The following is a 24,642-nucleotide window of genomic DNA, read 5'->3' on the forward strand; positions in this document are numbered from 1 at the left end:
CTTACTGTTTGAAGACTGAGATCATGGCTGGACTTGATGATCTCAGAGGTCCTGTCTGGCCTGGATGATTCTATGATTCTCTCTCTTTGCCCTGCCTGGGTTGTCATGGGGGTTGTGGAGTGCAGCCCCCGGGACAGCAGAAGCTGCCAAAGGGGATCTGCTCCTAGCTGTCATGGAGGATAGTAGGTAGGAGGGCAGAGGGGGTGGAAGGCTCCACATTTGTCCACCTAATGTCCCTGACTCTGAGGAAGGTCTGCAGTGAAGGTGTGCACTGTGGCTGCAAGAGAGATGGCAACAGAAGGGAAGAAGTGCCTGGAAGGCTTTTTAAACATCCAGCTGTAGTGGTGCTGTGTGCAGGAAGCTAGGCTCCAAGGTGACCTAACTGTGGCCTTCCAGTATCTGAAGGGGGTCCACAAGAAGGCTGGGGAGGGACTTCTCAGGATGTCAGGTAGTGATAGGACTAGGTGGAATGGAATGAAGCTGGAGGTGGGGAGATTCAGGCTGCATGTGAGGAGGAAGTTCTTCCCCATGAGAGTGGTGAAGCCCTGGAATGGGTTGTCCAGGGAGGTGGTTGAGGCCCTGTCCCTGGAGGTGTTTAAGCCCAGGCTGGATGAGGCTCTGGCCAGCCTGATCTAGTGTGGGGTGTCCCTGCCCGTGGCAGGGGGGTTGGAACTGGATGATCCTCGTGGTCCCTTCCAACCCTGTCTGATACTGACACTACTGCTACTATCCCCTGAGCCTGGAGCTGTGGGGGAAAGTGGGCTGGGAGGTTGTGCTCAGCCTCTGCTCTGGGGGTCTCACATGAGCTGTGCCTTGCTTTGCAGTCGCAAACCCCGTTGTGGGGCTGATGGAGTGACGCTGCTGGGGTGGGAGCTGTTAGCAGGCCCTGCTTAAAGCCTGGCTGCTCGCTGTCTCTCGTGCAGGTCTTGCCTGGAGGTGTCTTTATGCAATGGCCTCACGCCACAGCTCCTCACCAGTGCCTCAGCCCAACGCCGGCGATGCTTTCTTCAAGAAGGAGCTGGAGGCCGCCAAGTGCTTCCGCCCCGCGCAGTCACTGCCCGACGTGTGCCCCAAGGAGCCCACAGGTGAGCCTGCTGTGCAGGAGGGGGGGCAGGGCAGCTGGCTTTGCCAGCCTGGGCACAAGTGCTGGGCCGGGGGCTCTGCTGTGCTGGGGGCGGCGCGCTGAGCCCCTGCTGTCGCTGCGCCGCAGCAGGCAGCGTCCCCTGGAGGCAGAGCAGGAATGCCAGCCTGCAGCCTGTGTTTTAGATGCCTGCAGTGTAGGTGGGATCTTTCTTGTGGGATTCCACAGGGTAGTTGTGATCCATACCAGATGCAAGAAGAGGCCATGGTGTGTTCTGGCAGAGCCTGTAACCGGCCTGTCCAGCGTGCTTGGACTCCTGTGCTACAGCCCAGTCCTCTTGCAGTAGCTTGCAAGCGACCAAGACCTCTCTCCAGCACTGTCATGAGTCTCTAGGGCTATTGTAGTGAGTGGAGTTGACTCCACTGGTGGCCACTCACCAGTGGTGTTCCTCAGGGCTCAGTGCTGGGGCCAGTTCTCTCTAATATCTTTATCCATGATCTGGGTGAGGGAATCCAGGCACCCTCAGTCTTTTTGCAGGTGGCACTGAGCTGGGAGGAAATGTGGAGCTACTGCAGGGCAGGAAGGCTCTGAGGCCAGTGGGATGAGAAGGCCAAGGGTTGGATCCTGCATTTGGGGCACAACAACCCCGTGGGCGCTCCAGGCTTGGGGCAGAGTAGCTGGAAAGTGCCCAGCAGAGAAAGCCCTGGGGGTGCCTGAGCCAGGGGGTGCCCAGGTGGGCAAGGAGGCCACCAGCAGCCTGGCCTGGATCAGCAATGGTGTGGCCAGCAGGACTCAGCACTGGGGAGGCCACATCTCGAGTGCTGGATTCAGTTTTGGGGCTCTCACTCCAAGAAGTACGTTGAGGGGCTGGAGCAGGTCCAGAGAAGGGCACAGAAGTTGGGGAAGGGCCTAGAGAGCAAGGCTGGTGAGGAGCAGCTGAGAGTACTGGGGTTGTTCAGCATGGGAAAGAGGAGGCTGAGGGGCGACCACCTCTGCAGGTTTTGATCCCAGCTGTAGCTGCTGTGGCACACAAAAGCTTAGTTTCTAAAAAGGAATAGATGGGGTGGGACCTTAAGAGTTGTGACATCCAGTGCTGAGGAATTTCAGCTGCCTTTGTGTTCTGGTTCAGATCAATACAAACCTGTTGGTGGTTGGGATTTTGCTCTCTGAAGTAGAAGCTAAATGCAGATGAGCTAAATACCCTCAGTGCATGTGAGGACTCTGCTGTGGTCAGCACTTGCTTAGTCTGAGAGAAGCAATGGCAGTTAAAGCGTTGCAGAAGGGAAATAGCCTTTCTGCAGAGGTAACTCTGCTCTGCTGTGGCATTGTGAGATCATGGTTTGCTTAAGAGTCCTATTTCAGCAAGAATGCCACCCTCAGTGTCTCACCTCCCCCATCTGTTTTGTCTTTTGTGCTGCAGGTGATCCCAGTAACCTACGTGACAGCCCATCTCTAGTTGTGGACCAGCACAGATGGACTATCTATCATTCCAAAGTCAATCTCCCAGCAGCACTAAATGACCCTAGGTTAGCAAAAAGGGAATCTGATTTCTTTACAAAAACATGGGGAGTGGACTTTGTGGACACTGAAGTCACGCCTTCATTCTACCTCCCACAGATCACCAAGGAACATTTTGCATTATACCAACAGGAGATCACTCCGGTAAGAGCCCAGGCGTGGAGCCACACGCTGCTGGAGGCCAGGGAGAGACCTGAGCCCCTTCTCGCTGCAGACTGGCCCTGCTAGGAGCCCGTGGTCATTAAGTTGCTCCTCAGTGCTTGTTGCCTCTTCACAGGACTTCCCTGGTTTGTCACCTCAGGGTTTGCAGCGTGCCAAGGGCCAACTGAGTCCTCTCCCAGGCAATTCCATTATTTTTGTCCTTAATTGGTATTGCTGAATATGAAGCTCTGCACCAGGACTTAGAGTTCCTGTTGGTTCTGAGGATGAAGAGTCCCTTTTTTGTAAGGGCTGTGTAATGGTTGGGCTTTACAGTTCAGACCATCAGATCCAGCCCAGAGCAGGATTATGTGCAGCAAGGGCTGGAGATACTTTTGAAGACTTCTCTAATGAAAATACTGGTCATGAAGTTCCTAAACTCCAAACAGGCCTGGGTTCTTTTGTAACAGGAGTGTTTAAGTGGCATCTAAGGCCACCAGGGCCAGTAGGAGACTCTTAAACTGCAGCTGTCAGGAAGTATCTGGTGGTCTGGGGAGATTCTGAGTGAAAGAACACAGAGAAGTCTGCCACTGTTTTCTCCTTCCTTGCTTTGTCACTTCCTTGTGTGTTGTTGCTTGCCCAAAAGGGGCTCCAGGAAGTGTTCCTTGTGTCCAACACAGAGTGTGTGGAAGGGGGTTGGTCTGTAACTGAGCTGCTGCCACTGGTTTAGGTGTTCAGCATTTCAAATGTTTGAGAGCCAATCTGTGCAAATTAGAGTGCAGGGCAAGGACTGGAAGGGGGTGCTGTGCTGGGGTAGGAACTGGCTGATGGCTGGGCCCAGAGAGTGCTGGGGAGTGGAGTTAACTGCAGTTGGTGGCCACTCGCCAGTGGTGTCCCCCAGTGCTCAGTGCTGGGGCCAGTTCTCTTTAATGTCTCTATCCATGACCTGTTTGAGGAGATCCAGGCACCCTCAGTCAGTTTGCAGGTGGCACTGAGCTGGGAGGGAGTGTGGAGCTGCTGGTGGGTAAGAAGGCTCTGCAGAGTGACCTGCACAGGCTGCGTCCATGGGCTGAGGCCAATGGGATGAGACTCAACAAGGCCAAGAGCTGGGTCCTGCATTTGAGGCACAACAACCCCATGAAGAGTCCAGGCTTGGAGCAGAGAGATTTGTGTTGGATGTTAGGAAAAAGTTCTTTACTGTGACAGTGCTTGAGCACTGGAACAGGTTGCCCAGAGAGGTGGTTGAGGTGGAGGTTCCCAAGGTGAGGCTCAACAGGGCTCTGGGCAACCTGACTGCAGATGAGGTTGGGCTGGAGGATCTTTGGAGGTCCCCTTCAACCCAGAGCATTCTGTGATTCTGTGAACCACAATCCATGGTCATGGTTTCAGCGAGGTCCTGAGTGACAGGGTGTGAAAGGGATTCCTGCTGTGCTCTGATTGAATTTAGCAGTGAAAGGCCATTCACCCTGTGCTGCTGCCATTGCTGGCTTTACAGCAAGTAGGGGTTTGCATTTGTGATTGCAGCTGCTCTGTGGTCATAGCTCAGTGTGCAGAGAAGTTATTACACCTCTGCAGTAGATTTTTGTTTTCTTTTTCTCTTGAGATGTAAAGAAACAGGGGGGGGGGGGGGGAAAGCCAGCACAGTGACTGCAGGGTGAACTTTCCGTCACCTTCCACCTGGACAAACAACATCTGAGCTTTTAAGTGGAAACAAAAACCTCTCACAAACTTGCCAGAAAACACTCTGAATATTCTGCTTCAAAAGGGGGGAAAAAAAGAAAAAGTCCTTTTAATCCTTTTTCTTTCATCTGTTTTGTCTTTTTCTAGAGAGAGAAGGTTCACGAGAGAGGCAAGGATGTTTGTGCTGCTAAGGACCCCTTGGACAGGACTCTGTTGCACACCCACGGTACAGTCATGAAGCAGGGATTTCTTTCTGTGTCAGGGACAGCACTCAGCAGCGAGTGCTGCCACCCACTGGTGGGCTCCTTCCCTTGCTGGGGGGCTTCCTGTGCAGTAGGTGCTGCTGCTGGTGTCTCTGTAAACAGCAGCTGAATCCCCCAGGCCTAGCTGCCCAGGAGCAGGTCAGAATGCTTTATGCTGCCTGCTCTTTCCTTGGCAGGTTTGTGTTTGTGGCAGCTCAGTTTGTCCTTGGCAGTGTTTTCTTCAGTTTCCTCTCAGTTAAGGAACTGTTGCATCAAATCTCTGGCAGCTGCTGACTTTGCAGTGAAGAATGGCAGCACTGAGCCCTTCCTGTGTCTGTGTCGGGAAGGTCAAGGGACGGTTGAGGTGGGAGGTGACGCTGCAGGATGGTCTAGTTCCCATTACCTGTGCAGGCAGGCTCATCTGTGAGAGGACAGTGTCCTACTGAATTGAGACTTCACCCAGGATGGAGATGGCACAACCTCTCTGAGCCAGCTGTGGCAGTGTTTGACCACCCCCACAGTCAATGTACTTCCTTGTGTGTAGATGGACACCACTGAGAAGAGCCTGCTCTATCTTCTTTACACAGCAGAGATTTAAGAGCCATTGTTAAGCTCCCTCCTGAGCTTTTTCAGCCTAAGCAGTCTCAGGTCTCTCAGCCCCTCCTCCTAGGAAAGATGCCTTGGTCTCTTAATCATCTTTGTGGCCCTTCACTGGACGTGCTCCAGGGTGTCTGGGTCTGTCTTGTACTGAGCCAGGACTGATTTCAAGTTCTTGTGTGAGCAGTTCAGCTAATGGGAAGCTGGACAAAGCAAGGCAAGAGGTAAAACAAAAAAGACAAAGTCAAGAAGCAGTCCTAACCTGGAGCACCCTTTTAATATTTAACTTCATTTATTTTCTGCAAAATGTTTGCATGAAACGTTTCCCAGTGGCTGGTTGCCATGAAGACACATCAGTGTCTGCAGGTAATGAAGCATGGAGCATTCAGGGCTTTGCTTGTCCTGACTGAGTTCTTCCTCCTTTTCCATGCCAGAGGAAGTCCTTCTGCAGGGCTGCTCTGGGATTGGTTTCATTCTGCAGCAGCTCTTCCTGAGGGAGTCTGTGGCACATGCTCAAAAATCAAAGCTTCTCCAGGCTCAGCTTCAGCTGCTTGGAAAGGGTCTTTTAAAGCAAAGAGAAAAGGACTGTGTCACCCAAGGAACTGGGAGCTTCTGTGTTAGCTGGGCAGTGTGTAGTGTAAGCACCCTTTGGGAAGCAGGAGCTCTTTGTCTTTTGTCAGTTCTTTTGTTTGTCACCTGTCTTGCCCTCAAGGCTTGGCTTTTCATTCTGTAGAAGGCTGGAGGCTGAGGACAGCAGGGTGAGTCCTAGGCTGCTTTTTTCATTCCACTACAAATGAAGTAAGAAACAGATCAAGTGACTGACTCTGGATGACCCTGCTCTAGCAGCAGAGCTGGAATGGATGGTCTTCAGAGGCCCCTTCCAAGCCCTGCTGTTCTGGAGCTGAGGGGGAGCTCAGCAATGCTGGTCAATTAGCTGAAGGGTGAGTGGCAGGAGGCTGGAGCCAGACTCTTCTCAGTGGTGCCCAGGGACAGGACAAGGGACAGTGGGCACAGACTGGAACCCAGGAGGTGCCACATGAACAGAAGGAACAGATTCTTCCCCATGAGGGTGGCAGAGCACTGGGACAGGCTGCCCAGAGAGGCTGTGGAGTGTCCCTCTCTGGAGGCATTCCAGACCCACCTGGATGTGTTCTTGTGTGACTAGCTCTGGGTGACCCTGCTCTAGCAGGGGAGTTGGACTGGATGATCTCCAGAGGTCCTTCTAACCCCTGCTGGTCTGTCATTCTGATGCTAGAGTCCAAAGGACAGCACAGTGTGTCAGAGAATCAGATCATCTCGAGTGGGAAGGGTCTTCAGAAAGCCTTTACTGCAACTGCCACCTCAGAGCCAGTTCAGCTGTAAGGTCAGGCCAAGCTCTTCAGGGCTTCATCCTGTTAGGCCCTGAAAACTTCCAAGGCTGGAAGGGTACCTCCTAGCCCTTCTGGGCAGCCTCTTCCAGTGCTTGATTGTCCTTGTGGTGAGAGAGGTTTTCCTTGTGTCCAGTCAGAATGGTTCCATGGAAGAGTGCTGTTCCCTGCCCACCCGCTGTGATGAACCTGTGTTCAAAGTGATTGCTACCCCTTGTTTGCTCATCAGTGACTGCTTGTGTTCTGTTTTCATTGTAGATAAATCCAGGACAGATCTGGAACAAGTACCTAAGGTATGGCTCCTGGGCACTGTGAGCTTCTGTAAGGGTTTGCCATGTACAGGCTTAAATATTTCAGGCTGCTGTGTCCGAGCTGCTGAGGATCTTCAGTGCTCACAACCTGAAAAGACAAAGCACAATCTGTTGTCTTTTTACTTCCTTTTGTCTGTTGGTTTTGCTTTGTTACTGTTTGCCATGGTGTTGTAGAGCACAAATGGCATCATTTTCTTCATCTTGGGCAGTTAAAACCTCAGAGCTGCCCAAAGCAGCCACTCTGGTTTAGGAGGAAGGGAAACAGGAGGAGGTTGATAGAAGCCTGAGTGTTGCATGGGGTACATCTTAGCACCGGGCTTAACTCCTTGGATCCTTGAGCAAACCCCTCCTGCTTGTAGGTCTGTGTTGTGGCAGGCTGCAAAAGGCACACCTTTAAATTCCATCTCAGCCTGAGGAGCTTTTTTTCTGGGTCCATGAGGCAGGCAGAGTGTGGATGTGGGTCAGCATCTCTGGGCCAGTCATGCAGCTGTCGCTGCGGCGTTCAGCAGTCCAGGAAACAGGAATGTGGATGTGGTGCCTGCCATACACATTGAACATGTTAAAACTGCACTTCATAAGCACATGGCAAGGGCCCTGCTGCCTGCCTGGCCTGGGAGCTGAGGGCTGGCACTGGTTTTGCCAAGTGCAGATAAAGCCAGAGAGAGCTTTAGGTCCCTGCCTCTTGGAGAGGCGTAGTCATTGGTCGGTGTCACCGACTCCCCGTGACCAGCACCTTTGCTGCCTTCTGCTAAAGGAGATCAGCTCTGGGGCCAGGCAGCTCTTGCTGCACCTTGACAGTTGGATGAATCCTCAGTCTGGTCAAATCTCTGGCCCCAGAGCTGAGCAGGTCAGCAGCTGGACACCCCTGCTGTCGAAGGACGTTTGCTCTGGTCCTTTGGAGGCCCCACCTGCAGTTCATTGCTCAGGCTGGTTTAGCTCACGGGAGTGCTCGCTAACCTGGCCCTTTGTGCAGCTGTGTCTTCCCCTTTTAGGAAGCTGAGGCTCTGTCAGATCAGACAAGCCCTTCAGGTGTGTCTTCCCCTTTTAGGAAGCTGAGGCTCTGTCAGATCAGACAAGCCCTTCAGGTGTGCAGGGAGATGGTTGTAAGGTCTGCAACGAATTTGCTTGCCCGGCTGAAGGAGAAGTTGGTTTTTGCGAAGCAGCCAACAAGGCCCCTGTTGGCTTCAGGAGATGGGAGGTGTGTTTAGGTGGGGAGGAAACTGCAGGGCTGAGAGAGGCACATTTATTCCTTTTGTTTTTCTGTTTCAGATTTTTATGAAACCAGATTTTGCCTTGGAAGATTCCTTAACATTTAATGCCGTTTTACCATGGTCTCATTTTAGTACTGCTGGTGGCAAAGGAAATCGTGATGCAGCTTCCTCCAGGTTACTCCAAGAAAAGGTAGAGCCTTGATCCCAGCTGGTGTCAGCCACTGCAGCTGGCAGCTGCTGCAAACAACCTCTTGCTGCTCTTCCCTGCTTGCTGTTGGCTTTGGTGTCTCTCGTGAGGCTGAAGATCGTTGTTGAGCAGCGCAGGAAGCATCTTACTGCAAGAGAGCTTTCTCGTTTGCCCTGCTAAATGAATCCATGCAGCAAATCAGGAGGGAAGGGCTTGTGAGTGGCATAATAGCAAATGCCAAAGCTTAGTGAAGCAGGGGAGGAACTGCAGAGATGTGGAACTGCTTGTTAGGGAAGAAGAGCAATTCATGAGATGGGAAAGCCAGAGCTTCTGCACTGTTTGTTCGAGACTGTTGCTTTCTGACACCTCAGGGAAACTGCAGATGCAAGGCAACCTGGTTTCTGTGCTAAAAGCAATACTAAGTCCTAGGTTTTTGCATGTAAGGAGCTTCCTCTTACCTTTGATTGTCTTGTCATCTGCTGTGATCCCTGTTTGCATGTCACAGAGGGTTGGAGTGCCTTGGAGAGCACAAAACCAGGGCAAACAGAAGTCTTGCTCTTTGTGTTGCTCCTGTAGTGGTCCTGTTGAAAACCCCATGCTGAAGCATTTGGATGGCCCCCATTTCCCACTAAACACTTCCAGGAGATCTGCAGGATTCTGGAGGCTGTTTTCTAACTGCAATTTTCCCTCCTGTTTAACCTCCTAAAGCTTCTGGGGGCAAGGGGAGAGTAGTGAGGTGTCTTAGGGAAATACTCAAGGTGACATCCCCTGGGTAGTGCTTCCAGATGTCCAGGAGTCAGTCCTGCTGCTCCCCCACCAGCTCAGGAGGAGCTGACTTGGTCTTTCATTGGGTTGTCCTACACACTTAGAGTTGGAGTTTCTTGTGGCTGTCACTCTCTGACAATGAAAAAGCAATGCCTGGCAGCTGCTTTAGACTCAACAGGCGTGCCTGGCAGCAGCAGGATGGAGGCTCAGGGAGTGAATGAGACCTAGAGCCCTCCCTGATGCAGTGGAGGGAAAGGAAGGCTTTGACTAGCCACGAGCCAAGACTTCTTTGTAGGGGTGGCACAAACACCCACATGGCATAGAGCAGTTCAGGTCTCTCCAGAGCCACAGGCCTGGTAAATCACTGCACTGCTTCTTACTGCTGGTTTACTCTTTAAAGGCTCTGAGCCAGATGAGGTTTATACTCAGCACATGTGAACAGGCACCCTTTGGCCACAACTGTCCTAAGCTCCAGGCACCAGTTACCAACAGGGTTTTGAAGCCCTGTCTTCAGCACACATCCTTAGGCTGTTGTTAGTGCTTTTGGACTGCTGCTGATCAGCTTGAGCAATGTCCCCCTGACATTTTTCTCTTCCTTACTTCCTTCCATGTCTTGCCCTGCACTGGGACTGTAAGCTCTTTGAGGCAGGTACTATCATTTTGTTCTCTTTGTTCTACCTCACTTAGTATAGTGAAGGGACCTGGGGCACCTGGCTGGTGCAGTCACATAAGTAAATGGGGCTCATAACCCCTTCTCTGTTCCCTGTGTCTTTCTCAGCTTGTCCTGTGGGCTGGGTGTGTTTCAGCTGGTTGGTGGAGGATGGTTTTGGTGCAAGGTATTAGAGGAAAAAGAGGTTTGCACGTGGTGTAAATCCCTGGTGTTAAAAAACACACAGGATGGAAGGAACTGCAAGAAGGGAACATTCTCTAGCTGTGTTTCTTTCCATCTCTGGATGGGACTTGTGACATTCTGCATAAGGTTTGAGTGCTTGGCACCTCTTAGAAACCAAGTCACCTGCATTCCAGTGAGCATCCTGAAGCCTCAGTCCCTGGAGCTGGCATGTTCAGCAGAAGGCAGAGCACAGCTTTTACAGCTCAAATCATCAGGCCTGGCCTGTGAGAGAAAGAGTCTGGAATTCAGGTTCTGAATGTGTGGGCATACTCTGGGAATGCCACAGTGCTGGCACATGTGAACTACACTTACCAGGAACTCCTGCTGGTTGGCAAAACCCAGCAACAGCAGCCAGAGCTATCCTGAGGAAGATGCTGCAGCCTTGGTGAACAGAGCCATTCCAAAGCCACCTTGCCTGCACACTGAGCAGCTTCCATGGCCTGGAGCACGTGTGTGTACTGATCTTACTTGCAAGCCAGCACCCAGAGCTGTGTCCTGGCTGCATTCTCGCAGTGCCAGTGCGCCCCCATGCGATGCAGAAGCTTGGCTCTTTTGTAATGCCTTGCTTTGCTCCCTTGTAATCAGGAGCACCATCGAGGCAGTCTTCCCAAAGTGGTTTCGAGCTCCTTTAAGCAGTGGTCAGAGCACAGTGGGTAGGTAGTTGTTTGCTTGCTGAGCTGACAAAGGGGGTTCCTTTTTATTGGCCACATGTCCTTGTGGGACCACAGACCAACACGGTGATAGACTTGGCAGCACTGCTGACTTTTGCCTCCTCCCTCCTCTCTCTAGCTGAGCCATTACCTGGACATAGTGGAAGTCAACATTGCCCAGCAGATCTCCCTGCGCTCAGAAGCATTCTTCCATGCAATGACCTCTCAGCATGAGCTGCAGGACTACCTCAGGAAAACCTCCCAGGCTGTAAAGTTACTGAGAGAGAAGATCTCCAAAATCGATCAAGTGATGTGCGAGGGTTCCCTGCGAGTGTTGAGGCTCTCTCTCACCAGGAATAACTGTGTCAAAGCCTACAACAAGCTGAAGCTGATGGCTACTGTGCACCAAACACAGCCCATGGTACAGCTGCTGCTCTCAACTTCTGAGTTTGTTGGAGCTTTGGACTTGATCTCAACGACGCAGGAGGTACTCCAGCAGGAGCTGCAAGGCATTCACAGCTTCCGGTAGGTGACCGCGGAGGAGGTGAAGGAAGTGCAGGCAGAGCTGCGGTGTGCTGAGCACAGGGGGTGGCAGAAGGGCTTGGCTTTGCCTTTGGGCATTCACAGGGCACAGGAGGTACAAAATGTGGCTGATGCATGTGCCAGGGAGCTGCTGTTTGGTTAGGGCAGGAGGAACTTTGAACAGATGCGTGGTGCTCCCTTCCTGTTCACAGGTGTTTTAGGGGTGCAGAGGTGAGAGCCAAGCAGTGGCTTGTGGTCCACAGCTGGGAGATCACAGAAGTGTTTGGGCTGGAAAAGACCTCCAAGGTGATCCAGTCCAACCATTAGCACCACCATGGTCTCTAAACCAAGTGCCATGGCCACAGGTTTCTTGAACACCTCCAGGAATGGGGACTCCCCCACCTCCCTGGGCAGCCTGTGCCAATCCCTGACCACTCTTGCAGCACAGAAACTTTTCCTCATATCCAATCTAAACCTCTCCTGGGGTGGCTTGATGCCATTTCCTCTCTTCTTCTCACTTGTTCCTAGGGGGAAGAGACCAACCCCCACCTGGCTCTAGCTTTCTTTCAGGGAGTTGAAGAGAGCAATGAGGTCCCTCCTCAGCCTTCTCTCCTCCAGACAAAGTTTTTTGACTCAGATCCAAGGGGTCCAAAGACATTTTGACCTCACTGTGCAAGCCAACAGTCCAACTAGACCCCCACCTGGCTGCAACCTCCCTTCAGGTAGCTGTAGAGAGCAAGAAGGTCTCCCCTGAGCCTCCTCTTCTCCAGGCCAAGCAACCCCAGCTCCCTCAGCCTCTCCTCACAGGGCTGTGCTCCAGGCCCCTAATATCCAACTTAAAGCTCACACCACTCACAGCCCATGGAGCTTCCAATCACAGGAATGTCCCATGAGGACCCCCGGAAGCTGCCCTGGGGGTGTCTGGGCTGGGAATTAGGAGCTGCCAGGAGAAAGCAAGGCACCTACCCCACATCAACATTCAGGTCCCTCTGTTTGGTTGCACGGTGGTGGGGCCTGGTTTGAGCTGCTCTGGGAAGGGCTGCCCCATCTTGAGGCAGCCTTGATTGCCTGCTAATTACCTGCCGGGTGGTTATTCTCTTCAGCTGTGAGCTAATGACCGGTGTTCAGGTTGATGACCCGGCTCTCCTCTCTCCCTGGCTGTCTTCTCTTAGGCATCTTGGCTCCCAGCTTTGTGAACTGGAGAAGCTGATCGATAAAATGATGATTGCAGAGTTTGCCACTTACGCTCGCAACGATTTAAACAGACCCCTGGAAGAGGATTGCCACGTTCTGGAAGAGGTATGCCTGGTACTGAAACAAACTGCCTGCTGAATGTGTGTGCATCTTTCACACACTTAATTAGCCCCCACTAATTCACTCAGCTTCCTAGCAGCAACAGTATCATTTTATGCTGTTTCCCTTCTTGTCTGCTCTCTCTCCTCCTGTTTTTTTTTTCCCCACTGTGTGCTGGGTGAGATTAAATAATTGCATTGAAACTCGTGGTGCTGCAATTCCTTTGCCAAACCAATCAGTTTTCTTTTCTCTGATGAAATGCATTCCAAGTTCACTTGGTGGCCCTCACTGTGTCAGTGGCAAAGAGCACGGGCTCCCAGATCTGCTTGGCTGCAAAGCTTCAGTTGTGCAGTGGCAGCTGAGAGCTGCATGTTCTCACTGGCTCCCTGTGTGTCTCTATCAAGCATCTGGCTGCCCTGAACACATGCTTCATTTGCTCTATGTGTAGAGGTCTCTAGATGTGTGTTCCTCTGAGGGTCACTAACATCTGAAGGTAGAACTGCTTTCTAGCCAGGTGAAGACTTCTCTGGATTTTTGCCTGTGCTGTTCTTGCTAGACCCTCTTGACTATCTAGTCTTGTTTCATCCATGGCTTCGTGGAATGAGTGGCAAATACACAGGCACAAGTCTAGGCTGGGTGCAGAGGTGGTTGACAGTAGCTCTGAAGAAAGAGACTTGGGGGTGTTGGTTACTGAGCAGCTCCCCAAGAGCCAGCAGCGCAGCCCAGAAGGCAGCTGTGTGCTGGGGTGCAGCCAGAGGAGTGTGGGCAGCAGGGCAAAAGACTCTGGTCTGCTGAGACCCCCACCTCCAGTCCTGCCTCCAGTTCTGGTGTCACCAGCAGAAGCACATAGAGCTGTTGGAGAGAGTCCAGAGGAGGCCACGAAGATGAGCCAAGGGCTGGAGCAGCTCTGCTGTGAGCACAGGCTGAAGGAGCTGGGGGTGTGCAGCCTGGAGAGGAGGAGGCTCCAGGGGGACCTTAGAGTTGCCTTCCAGTTGCTGAAGGGATCCTGCAGGAAGGCTGCAGAGGGACTTTTGCTGAGGGTGTCTAGAGACAGGCCAAGGGGGAATGGTTTGAAGCTGAGGCAGAGCAGGGTCAGACTGGAGCTGAGGGAGAAGTTCTTCAATATGATAGTGGTGAGACTCTGGAGCAGACTGCCAAGGGAGGCTGTGGCTGCCTCCTCCCTGGGGGTGTTGAAGGCCAGGTTGGGTGAGTCCTTGAGCAGCTGAATCTAATTGATAGGTGTCCCTGCCCTTGTCAGAGGTTGGAGTAGATGATCTCTGAGGTCACTTCTGACCTGAGGTGTTCTGTGATGACTCTCTGAGCAGCACTTCTCAATAGCCTCATTTCTACCCTGGAGTTTCTTCCACCTTTGTGTTGCAGTGTTGTAGCCTCTCACTTGTGGCAGGGCAGTGGTGTTCAGTGTCATCCTGGCTCAGGGTAAGGAGCCTCAGTCACCTCCAGAAGTGACCCTGTTTTGAAGCACAAGTGAAGAACAAGTATGAAAGGGGCTGGGGAGAAGGGACTCAGCCAGTGCTGCCACAGGGGACTTTGTATAGCTGAGGCATGGGCTGAGGGCACTGGGCTGATAGATACATGAACTATTTGCTTGCCATGCAATTCTTCACCAGCTTCTTGTCCTCACTTTGCTTCTTTGTCCTGTGGATTTTTATTCTCTTCTTTTTCCCCCTCTTGCCAGGAGAGACTGGTTTCACTGGTGTTTGGCCTTTTAAAGCAAAGAAAGCTAAATTTTTATGAAATCTATGGAGATGAGATGATTATTACTGCAAAGAACATCATTAAACAGGTAAGCCAAGTGCTTCTAACTTATCTGACAGGCTTGTCTCAGCCTCCTTACAAATTACTTTCTAAATAGCTAAGAACAGCTCTTTATGAAGGTGTTTTTGGGGTGCCTGATCTTTCACTGATAGCAGCTGAGCTTGCAGACACTGAGGACTAGAATAGACTTAACCAGGTTGGAAAAGACCTTTGAGATCATCAAGTCCAACCCATCACCATCTAATCAACTAACCCATGGCAGCAAGTGCCTCATCCAGGCTCTTCTTTGACACCTCCAGTGATGGTGACTCCACCACCTCCCTGGGCAGCCTTCCTGAAGGTCTGTTTGCAGGAAAGACCTTCTGGAAAGAGTGTAGGTAGCATCAGTCCCAGCTTCCTCTGTTGGATTACCATTGCTCTGCTCCTCTGATTTTAGCTTTTAGTTTTCTGGGGTGTTTCCTTAACACATGGCTTTCCCCACCAGTCTTGCAGCTCAATTATACTATGTTGAAAAAACCCCAAGAAACAAACCACCAAAAAACCCCAAAAGCACACCAAAAAGCAAGGGACAAACCTCCTCCTCACCCACGCTCATGTGGCTGTTTGCTGTGTGTAGGGTACTGTGTCTGTCTTTACAGACCAGACTGTTTGTAGCTAGAGTCAGCTAAGGGCAACAAACCAGCACAGTTCATCTGACTCCTCTAGGTCTAGCCTGGACAGTGCCATGGTGCCTTTGTTAGCAAACACAGGCTGAGCTTTGAGCGTGGGCTTGGTGTGTTTAGTTTTGCTTGGCTTGTTTGTGTGCTTGCATGGGTGAGGATATTGGGTGAAGAGGTGTTTTTATGCCCCCAAAGAGATGGGATTATTTCCAGAGCCACCTTCTGATTTGTATCTCAAAAGCTGGGAGATAGTCAGGTGGTGGTGCCATCAGATGGAGGCAGTCTCTCACAGAAAACATCTGGTTGGAAGAGACCTCCAAGCTTATCCAGGCCAGCCCTTCACCCAGCACCACAGGGTCACCACCAAACCATGTCCCTAGGCACAGCTCCACAGGCTGCTGGAGCACCCCCAGGGATGGTGACTGCAGCACTGCCCTGGGCAGACCATTCCAATGCCTGAGATCCCTTCCAGGGCAGAAAGAGTTCCTGAGCTCCAGCCTGAGCCTGCCCTGGGGCAGCTTGGAACCATTGCCTCTGCTCCTGTCTTTTGCCACCAAGGAGCAGAGGCTGCCCCCTCCTCACTCCAACCTCCCTTCTGGGAGCAATGAGGTCTCCCCTCAGCTTCCTCCAGCCTGAACACCCCCAGCCCCCTCAGCCCCTCCTCTAGCCCAGGGTCTCCAGTTCCTTTTCCAGCCTTACTGCCCTGCTCTGGACAGGCTCCAGCCCCTCAATGTCCTTCCTGCAGTGAGGGCCCAGAGCTGAACTCAGCACTCGAGGTGTGGCCTCCCCAGTGCTGAGCACAGGGGGATGGTCACCTCCTGGCCCTGCTGCCCACCCTGCTTCTGATCCAAACCAGGATGCCATTGGCTTTCTTGGCCACCTGGGCACTGCTGGCTCATGCCCAGTGACTGCCAACCAACACCCCCAGGTCCCTCTCTGAGTTGCAGCTTTTCAACCACACCTCCCCAAGCCTGTAGCTCCCCATGGGGTTGTTGTGACCCAGGTGCAGGACCTGGCACTTGGCCTTGTTGAACTTCATCCAATGAGCCTTGGCCCATGGGTCTGGCTTCTCCAGGTCCTGCTGCAAAGCCTCCCTACCCTCTAGCTGATGGACACAGCCACCCAGCTTGGTGTCATCTGCAAATCTGCTGAGGGTGCCTCAATGCCCTAACCCAGATCATTGAGGAGGCCAGGCCCCAGCACTGAGCCCTGGGGGACACCGCTGGTGACTGGGTGCCAGCCAGACTTGACTCCATTCCTCACCACTCTCTGGGCCTGGCCATCAGCCAGTTTTTTTTATCTCCCTTCCTCACAGTCTGCTGCTGAGGGCTGTGCTGAGAACCCAGCTTGTGAACACTTGGATTTTGGTTTTTATTTATTAGTGTGAGGGGTTTTTGTTTGAAGCCAGAGTGGCTCTCTCAGCCCTCTTGCTGTTGCAGCCTCAGGGTTCTGTGGGTGTGCCAGGTGTGTGCAGATAAGGCAGGTTGATGTTGCTAGTGAAGATGATGGCAGCATTGGTGTGTCTGGCTGTTCCACCACCACTCCTTTGTGAGGGCCTGGTGTTGGTGCCAGGCCATTCTCACTTGGCCCCAGCACAATTAAGTCTAGTCAAGCTCCATTCCCTGAGCTGCAAGCGGTGGGAGGCTGGGGTGGGTCATTGCCCTGCTCCCTGAAAGCTCAGCACAGGGAGTGACTGAACACAGCTTTGTGGTCAGGCTGTCCTGCTGTAAACCTGGAAGAACAAAGGCATGCAGGTGTGTGCAGCTGCTCTGCAGAAGGCTTAACCACAACCAGAAAAAGCAGCAGTGGCTCACAACAGGGTGAAACTCCACTTGGAGGTGGACAGCCAGCCAGCAAATACCATATATGCAAGGAGAGCAACTGGAAGTAGGTCTGCCTTAAGAGTCAAATCACAGGGCTGTAAGTCTGTGCTTCCACACCTCCCTGCTGCTGCTCCTTCCAGGCTGGGTTAGCTCCCAAGTCCTGTGTCTGAACTGAGAAGGACATCAGCCAACACTTCCCAGATGCAGTCAGTGTTCAAAGGGGACACCTGGCTTCTTTTCTTCAGTACCTGACCTGAGAGGCAGGTTTTGGAGCATTGCTTCACGTTCACCCTCAGAAAATCAAGGCTGAGATGGAGCCAGTGAGCCCCCCAGAGCCTGGCACACGGCTGGGGATGCTTTCATCAGCTGTGTTTTGCAGAGAGATCTTCGGGAGGGTGAGTCGGAGGAGGGTTGCCGGTTTGGTTTTGGAGAAACAAGTTGTTACATGATACAAAGATGTCTCCTGCCTTTATCATTTTCCTTACTACCCTGGGGACTGTGGTGTATGTTATGGAACTCAGCAGTGGTTAGAGAGAAGCTAAGATCCTGTGTTGTGTTGTTTTTCTTCCCCTCTGAACCTGACAGTGTGTGGTTGACACGGTGTCCCAGATAGAAGAAATCGACCCAGAGGTGGTTGTGAAGTAAGTACACAGCCAGGCTGACTGTTGGCTGCTGCTTTTTGGTAGGGGGTGGGCAGGGAACGTGGATGGGGTTTAGCACAGGTAAGGTCACCATGCTAATTTGTGCTCCAGTTTCCCTATTCTTAAGAATTACCCTTCCACTTCACCTGAAGTCGCTGCTTCTGTCTGCCATGGGATGCATTCCCCTTCTCCTTCAGGCTCACCTTGCCCTAAATGAAGCTCACCTGTAAATACAGACTCAAGTGTTGTGACTCTCACAGCCTAGTAGCTCTGAACTACTTGGAAGCATTCCCTGTTGTTGTCATCTGGGATTTTGTATCAGAGGTGCCTCGGAGGAGCTGTGGGAGATTTCAACCCGGTGACGCCGGCAGAGGCTCTCAGACTGCAAGCTGTGAGGCAGCTGCATCAGCGCCGGCTAGCTGCCGAGATCCTCAGAAGAGAAAAGAGGGCTCCCGGAGACAGGGAGACCGAGAGGGGGAGAGGAGACTCGACCCAACCCAACTGGGAGGGTCTTGCGAGGTCGCCTGAGGGCATTCCCGGGGAAGCCGCGGGAGGTGTAAACCCAGGGACACCGGCAGAGGCTCTCGGACTGCGAGCTGCAGGCAGCAGTCTCCTTGCTGGTTGCAACCCAGGGAGCGGGGCGGGAGAGGTCGGACGGCTGGGAGCGCCTGGCCCTTGGTGCGGGCAGGCTGACAGGCACAGGGGGAGCGAGTGGAGACTGAGTGTACCCCAGGGGCTCCTTCGACATCAGCTCAGTTGGAACCCAGAGGGTGGGGTGTGAGGTGTCCCAGGGGCTCCTTTTGAATTAGCTCAGTAGGTGGCAGGAGCAGGGTGTGTGGGCAGGACACAAGGTGCTTCAGTCTCACTGAAGGCATGATGCTGGCTACTCAGAGGAGGAAGACTCTGCTCTCTGCACCTACCAAAATGGATATTGGCATCCAGGCCACAGCCTTTCACAGGCCACAGGGGGCAACGCTGCCTATGGGTGTGTGTGGTGTGAGCAGGTTTTTGACCTGCTCAGCCTGTGGGCACAGCTCCAGCATGAAGTGATGGAGCTCAGGGAAGAGGTGAGCAGGTTAAGAAGCATCAGGGAGAGTGAGAGGGGAAATTGATAACTTCTGCTAACTGATCTTTACAAATACAGAGCAGGGGTCAACTCTGAGTGGAGCAGAGGATTTGATACCCTCTCATCAGCAAGCCCCCAGCCCTCCTGCAGTAACTCACATGTGCAGGGTCAATGGGAACAGGTAGCTACCCGATGAAACAAACACCACCCACAGTGCCCTTGCAGAACAGGTATGAGGCTCTGCAGGAGGAACTGGTTGCGAGCAGGGATGAGGGCTCACGAGGGCCAAAAGTACCACAAAGGCCAGAAGTGCCACCAAGGCCAACTTGCCTCAGGCCAGCCATAAAAACTGACCCTGAAAAGCAAAATGGAGGGGTTGTGGTTGTAGGGCTGGAGCTCTCTGCTATGGAGACAGACTGAGAGAGTTGGGATTGTTCAGTCTGGAGAGGAGAAAGCTCTGAGGAGACCTTATCTTCTGTTGTGCCTTCCAGTATCTTAAAGGGGCCTACAAGAAAGCTGGGGAGGGCATTTGGTCAGCACTCTCCAGCGCTGGCTCTTTTGCTCTTGAGGCCTGCCTGTGTCACCAGGCTTCACTCCTGTCCCAGCAGTTACCTTTCTGCCCTTTGCCACAACTGCACAGCAGAAGTGGACTCCAGTGAGGTGCAACAAAATGGGCTTCATAACACAGATATTGTTAACACCTGCAGAAGATTTTCCTTTAGTTTCTTTCTTTGCCCACATGATGTTACTGACCTCTCTCTCCTGCTGAAAAAAACCACTTCTGAGCACTGCTCTTTTTCAGGCTTGCAGACCAGATGAGGATGATGAATTTCCCTCAGTGGTTTGATTTGCTGAAGAACATTTTTTCCAAGTTTACCATTTTCCTCAAGAGAATAAAGGTAAGGCACTCACCCACCCAGAGCTGCACACGCTACAGGCCTGAGAGGAAAGGCAGGGACTTGAAGTCTGAAGATGTTGGGTTTTGCTTACAGAGCTCCAGCTTTGGGTTGAAAGGAGGCTATGTTGAATGTGCAGGACAGAAATGATTAGTGCCAACAAAGAGAGGAGTGGGAAGGAGATAACAACCCCTCTTGTTGCCTGCTTGCATCCTTCCTGAGCTGCTAGGGATTAGGACAGAACTTCTGTGCGTGGTAGATTGCTCCAGATGAGGTTTCTTTCACCATTCTCTGGTACTGGTTGGCAGGAGCCAGATGGACCCATCTAATGGCACCACAGAAGGTGAAGGCAGGGTCCTCTAGTTTAATGTGGTGGGCATGAGGAAACCTCCTTGTAGCACAGGGCTGTGGTCTGCCTGTTGCAGTAACAGTTGTATCTGATTCCAGGCAACCCTAAACACCATCCGTAGCGTGGTTTTCTTGGTTCTAGACAAGAACCAGAAAACCAGGGAGCTGGAGGACACCTTGCACAAGAGCTCTGCCAAGGACAGCACAGTGGACTCAGAGGTGGCCTACCTGACCCACGAGGGGCTGTTCATCAGCGACGCCTTCGCCGCCGGGCCCCTGGCACCCGGCGACGCTGCCGCGCAGAGGAACGGCTCCCCCAGCAGCGAGCCCTGCAGCAGCGACTCGGTCTCCGAGCCGGAGGGCACCACCGATTCCTCCTCCAGCAAGGAGCAGACGTCCTCCTCTGGCACCCCAGCAGGGGTGGAGATGATGTAAGTGCAGGCCCAGCCCGCCCCGGGCTGCAGCGTGCCAGGCACGGGGTGAGGGGTGCAGTACTGAGATTGCTGGGGAGGAGGTGAAGCAAGAGGTGCTCCACTGTCAGCCCTGGAGGTGACATCAGACTGCAGTGCCTTGAGCTCACCTTTGTTGCATTTGTTTGCCTTGTTTTCACCTCTGTGTGTAGTGGTGGGGACTGAGTGTGGCACTTAGAGAAAAGGGCCTCTTCCCCATCTGTGCTGCTGGGGAGCCAGTTCTGTAGAGAGCAGGAGAGATGCAGGCCTGGCCTACAGGAAAGACAGACTGCTTGTCATGCCTTTAGCAGGCAGAAGCATTTCTGCTCCCTGTCCATGTTTCCTGTCTCTGTTTTTTTTTCTAGTTTCCAGGCTGGCTTCATGGAATACACCTTGATAATTCTAGAGCAAAGTCTGCTGTTCATGTTCAGCTGTTTGACTTGCCTGGTTAAAGAAATCCATCTCAGTGCTTTGCTGTCGTAGGCAGTGCTGCCCCATGGTGCTCCAGGCTTGTCACCTTTTTGGCAACCTTTAATGCATCCCTCAGCTATAGCTAGAAATCAGAGGTACCTTTTGAAAGGACCCAGGCATAGGGTGCCTGGGACTTGGGCATGAGCCCCTTCCAAAGCCACCATGGCTGGATGCAGAATTCCAGGAGGCAAAACTGAAAAACCCTGCTGCAAGATAGAAGATAGCAAGTGCAGCAGGCTGCCCAGAGAAGTGGTGGAGTCTCCATCTCTGAAGGCATTCCTGACCCACCTAACCCATTCCTAGGTGGCTGATTCTGGGTCACCCTGCTCTAGCACGGGGGGTTGGACTGGATGATCTACAGAGGTCCCTTCCAGCCCTCACCAGTCTTGTGATTCTGTGGCCTGCTTGCTCCAGCTGCTTGGCACTCACAGACATGGCCTGGAGCACCTGGGCTGAGAAGAGGGGCTGAGGGAGCTGGAGGTGTTCAGGCTGGAGAAGAGGAGGCTGGGGGAGACCTCATTGCTCTCCACAGCTCCTTGAAGGGAGTTTGGAGCAAGGAGGGGGCAGCCTCTGCTCCTTGGTGGCAAGAGACGGGACTAGAGAAATGATGCTCATGATGCTCAAGTGGAGCAGGAGCTTAGCAGAAGTTAGTAATCTTTATTGTGTTAGTGATGGCTGTGTGGTAATAGCCACTAGAACATGGATTTAAAATGAAATAAAGATGTGCAGGTGTGCATGTCCTTGTTGCAGGCACTGAATGACAGCAGCTTAGATGATCCCTTCTGTACCAAGTGACTTTGGTGATGAGCTGTCTGCATTTAGCAGCTGCTGCGAGGTTCTTTCCTCCTTCAGCCCATGAGCAGAAATACTGTGGGGGTTTTAATAAACTGATGCTCAACCAACTGCTTCTGTCACTTGTAGGATCAGTGATGACATGAAGCTGACTGACCTGGAACTGGTCAGGCTGGCAAACAATATTCAAGAGCTACTTTATAATGCTTCTGATATCTGCCACGATCGTTCGGTCAAGTTCCTCATGGCAAGAGCGAAGGTAAGGAGCTTGGGTCAGGCTGCTGCTGCTGCCTCCTCCTTAAGGAGGAATTTACCCCCAAGGCTGAAATTAAGTCACTGTGCCTGCTGCCACAGGTGCCAGAGGGGCACACAAGCGCTCATGCCATGGCAGTGTGGGTTTCTCCTGTGTTTCAGGGATTTTTCCTTGTCAATACTCTTTGACTTCCCTGAAGCTCCCCGCAGAGAGCGTGTCTGTGACAATGTGGCTGCACACTCTGTGCTCTGCCTTCCCTGCTCTGTCTAGAATTACACAGTGTGCCCTTGAACATGCTGCTGGCCCTCAGCCCTGCCCCCTGGTTTCCTGCTTTACACCTCTGAACCTGTGTGGTGGTTTTCTTTGCCTGCAGGATGGCTTCCTGGAGAAGCTGAATTCCACCGAGTTTGTTGCCCTGTCGCGACTGATGGAAGGCTTCATCTTGGACACGGAGCAGGTCTGTGGCAGGAGGAGCATGTCCCTGAGAGGAGCACTCCAGAGCCAAGCCAACAGATTCGTGAACAGGTTCCACGAGGAGAGAAAGACAAAGCTAAGGTAGCTCTGAGCACAGGATTGCTGTTTTCTCACAGGGCTCACCCTGCAAGTCACCTCTCAGGCACACACCACCTTTTGCTGCCCAGCACACCAGCCAGCTGCTTGTGCTGAGATGCTGAGGAGGAACCAACTGCAGTGAAGCCAAATCAATTTTCAGTGGGTTCAGGCTTTTTTACAGTTTTTATCATTTCTTCACACTGAGTTGTTCCAGAAGGGCTGTGACAGCAACAGAAAATGCCCAAGCCTGAAGGGCAGCAATTAAAACCCCAAACAATTAGAACAACAATTAAAAACCTTTAAGCACTTGGGCAGCAGCCTTCACAGGGACAGGCATCAGCCCCTTTGGCTCCCATCCATCCACAGCTCTTCATATCATGGAATTGCTTCAGTTGAGAAAGACCTCCAAGAGCATCCAGCCCAACCATTCTCTAACTCTGCCAAGGCTGGGGCTAAACCATGGCCTTCAGCACCACAGCTCTGCCTCTTCCAAACACCTCCAGGGATGGGCATTCAACCACCTCCCTGGGCAGCCACTGCCAGGCTTTGTCCAGAACCCTTTCAGTCAACAAATTTCTTCTCATCTCCAACCTAAACCTCCCCTGGGGCAACTTGAGGCCATTTTCTCTCCTCCTGTCACTTGTTCTCAGGGAGAAGAGACCAACCCCCACCTGGCTCCAGCCTCCCTTCAGGGAGCTGTAGAGAGCAATGAGGTCTCCATTCAGCCTCCTCCACACTAAACACCCCCAGTTCCCTCAACTGCTCCTCCCCAGCCCTGTTCTCCAGACCCTTCCCCAGCTTCCTTACCCTTCTCTGGACCCTCTCCAGCTCCTCGATGTCCTTCTTTGAGTGAGGGCCCCAAAACTGAACCCAGCACTCCAGGTGTGTTCTCCCCAGTGGTGGGTCCAAGGGCCAAATCCCTGTTCTGGTCCTGCTGGCCACACCATTGCTGGTTCAGACCAGCATTTGGGTCTTACTTGAGTGGCAGTGATCTCATCAGGACCTGTGTTGCCTCTGCAGTCTTTTGTTCTCTGGCAGGCTGAATGAACAAACTGGGAGGTCACTAGGGCCTCAGCTGCTTTGCTGTTTTGTGACTGCCACTTGCTGGGCACCTCTTCCTCACCAAGATGAACACAACAACACTTTGGGGCACTGGCTGTTGCTAAATGAGTGTAGTTTTTATTGGAGGGATGGCAGGCAGGAGCAGAGTCAGGAGAAGGCAGTTCATGTTCTGAGTCCCCTCCCTTTTGTGTTTATCTCTAGCCTGCTCTTGGACAACGAGCGCTGGAAGCAAGCTGAAGTTCCTGCCGAGTTCCAGGACCTTGTGGATTCGGTGTCAGAGGGCAGAATTTCTCTCCCTGACAAAAAACCAGCAGGTGTGTGTCTTGTAACTCTACCACTAACTCCATTTCTTACCAGCCCATGCTGCTGCTGAGTGCTGCTAGATGTCACTCTTGATCGCTGTTTGCTCACCCTCTGGCAGTATCAGGGAAAAGTTGAGGCCTCTCTTCTTTCTTCTTTCCCCTCCCTGTTTCAGCATCAGAGCTTCTTGTGCTGACCTTTAAAGGCCATTTATTTCCTTTTAAAGAAGCCCATTTCAGTGCTAGCACAGGCAGGGAGCTCCCTCTTTATCCCAGCATTCCCAGAGTGGAGTCTTTGCACCAATGCAGTCCTTGCCCACAGCACACCACTGCTGAGCCCCACTTAGCTTGCCCCTTCCCACTGTTTTGTCTGCCAGATGCTCAAAGGAGGGGCAGCCCTGCTCTGTGACACCTTGAGCACGTTCAGCTGTTTACCTTGCCACAGAAACCTCACCTGACCCCAAACCAAGGCACTGGCTTGCTCCTCATGCCCCACTCCCCCCTGTTCACACTGGGCATGCGTAACATAATCTTGTGGAACTGCAGTGGTGTGTGTGAGCAGCTGGAAGAGGAGGAGGAAAACATGCAGAAAGAGGAAGGAAAATGGCACCAGATGAGAAGGGAAAATGCAATAATTTCTTCATGGAAAACCCTGAGCCCCTTCCCCCCACCCAGGGAGATGCAGAGACCACATTAGGCAATAACCATGCCAGTTAGGGAGTGTGACACCAAAACAGGCATCTTGAAACTCCCCAGGATAACCTCTTGCAGCTTCCAGCAGGAAGATAGCAAACTGGTGGCATCAATTGTAGCATGAGAAGCTGCATTAGGAGGAGCTTCTTCTGTGAAGCCTGAGGAAGAACTGGTTTGAAGATGAAACAGTAATGTACACAGCAAGTCACTTGAGAAGGTGTAGTGGAAAACCCAGTGACTCCTTGTGCTTTTCTCCTCTTCACAACCTGCTGTGTTTGGAGTTTCTGAGTCTGTAGTGCCTGTGGGACGTTGGAGGATTTGTGAGCTAAGGTGCCAGCAGATAATCAAGTAACTGCAGGGGCCATAATACTGATGATAGATGACCAGCGATGCAATCAACACTGTAAA

The 24,642-nt window shown here is 52.5% G+C and overlaps 1 protein-coding gene across 1 annotated transcript in view; it reads left to right on the forward strand.

The window, feature by feature from the left end:
• Positions 1 to 927: 927 nt before the first annotated feature.
• Positions 928 to 24,642, forward strand: part of VPS54 (VPS54 subunit of GARP complex) — a 35,644-nt gene continuing 11,929 nt past the window's right edge. The window contains exons 1-14 of the mRNA XM_009901589.2: positions 928 to 1,085; positions 2,502 to 2,743; positions 4,565 to 4,643; positions 6,882 to 6,916; positions 8,204 to 8,335; positions 10,779 to 11,164; positions 12,334 to 12,460; positions 14,151 to 14,258; positions 17,298 to 17,353; positions 19,222 to 19,318; positions 19,763 to 20,094; positions 21,505 to 21,634; positions 22,002 to 22,183; positions 23,444 to 23,556. Coding sequence (XP_009899891.1) covers positions 950 to 1,085; positions 2,502 to 2,743; positions 4,565 to 4,643; positions 6,882 to 6,916; positions 8,204 to 8,335; positions 10,779 to 11,164; positions 12,334 to 12,460; positions 14,151 to 14,258; positions 17,298 to 17,353; positions 19,222 to 19,318; positions 19,763 to 20,094; positions 21,505 to 21,634; positions 22,002 to 22,183; positions 23,444 to 23,556 — 2,155 coding nt within the window. The 5' untranslated portion in view covers positions 928 to 949. The remainder of the gene's footprint in view (positions 1,086 to 2,501; positions 2,744 to 4,564; positions 4,644 to 6,881; positions 6,917 to 8,203; positions 8,336 to 10,778; positions 11,165 to 12,333; positions 12,461 to 14,150; positions 14,259 to 17,297; positions 17,354 to 19,221; positions 19,319 to 19,762; positions 20,095 to 21,504; positions 21,635 to 22,001; positions 22,184 to 23,443; positions 23,557 to 24,642) is intronic.

Source organism: Dryobates pubescens, chromosome 39 (assembly GCF_014839835.1).
Source record: "Dryobates pubescens isolate bDryPub1 chromosome 39, bDryPub1.pri, whole genome shotgun sequence".
Taxonomy (NCBI): domain Eukaryota; kingdom Metazoa; phylum Chordata; class Aves; order Piciformes; family Picidae; genus Dryobates; species Dryobates pubescens.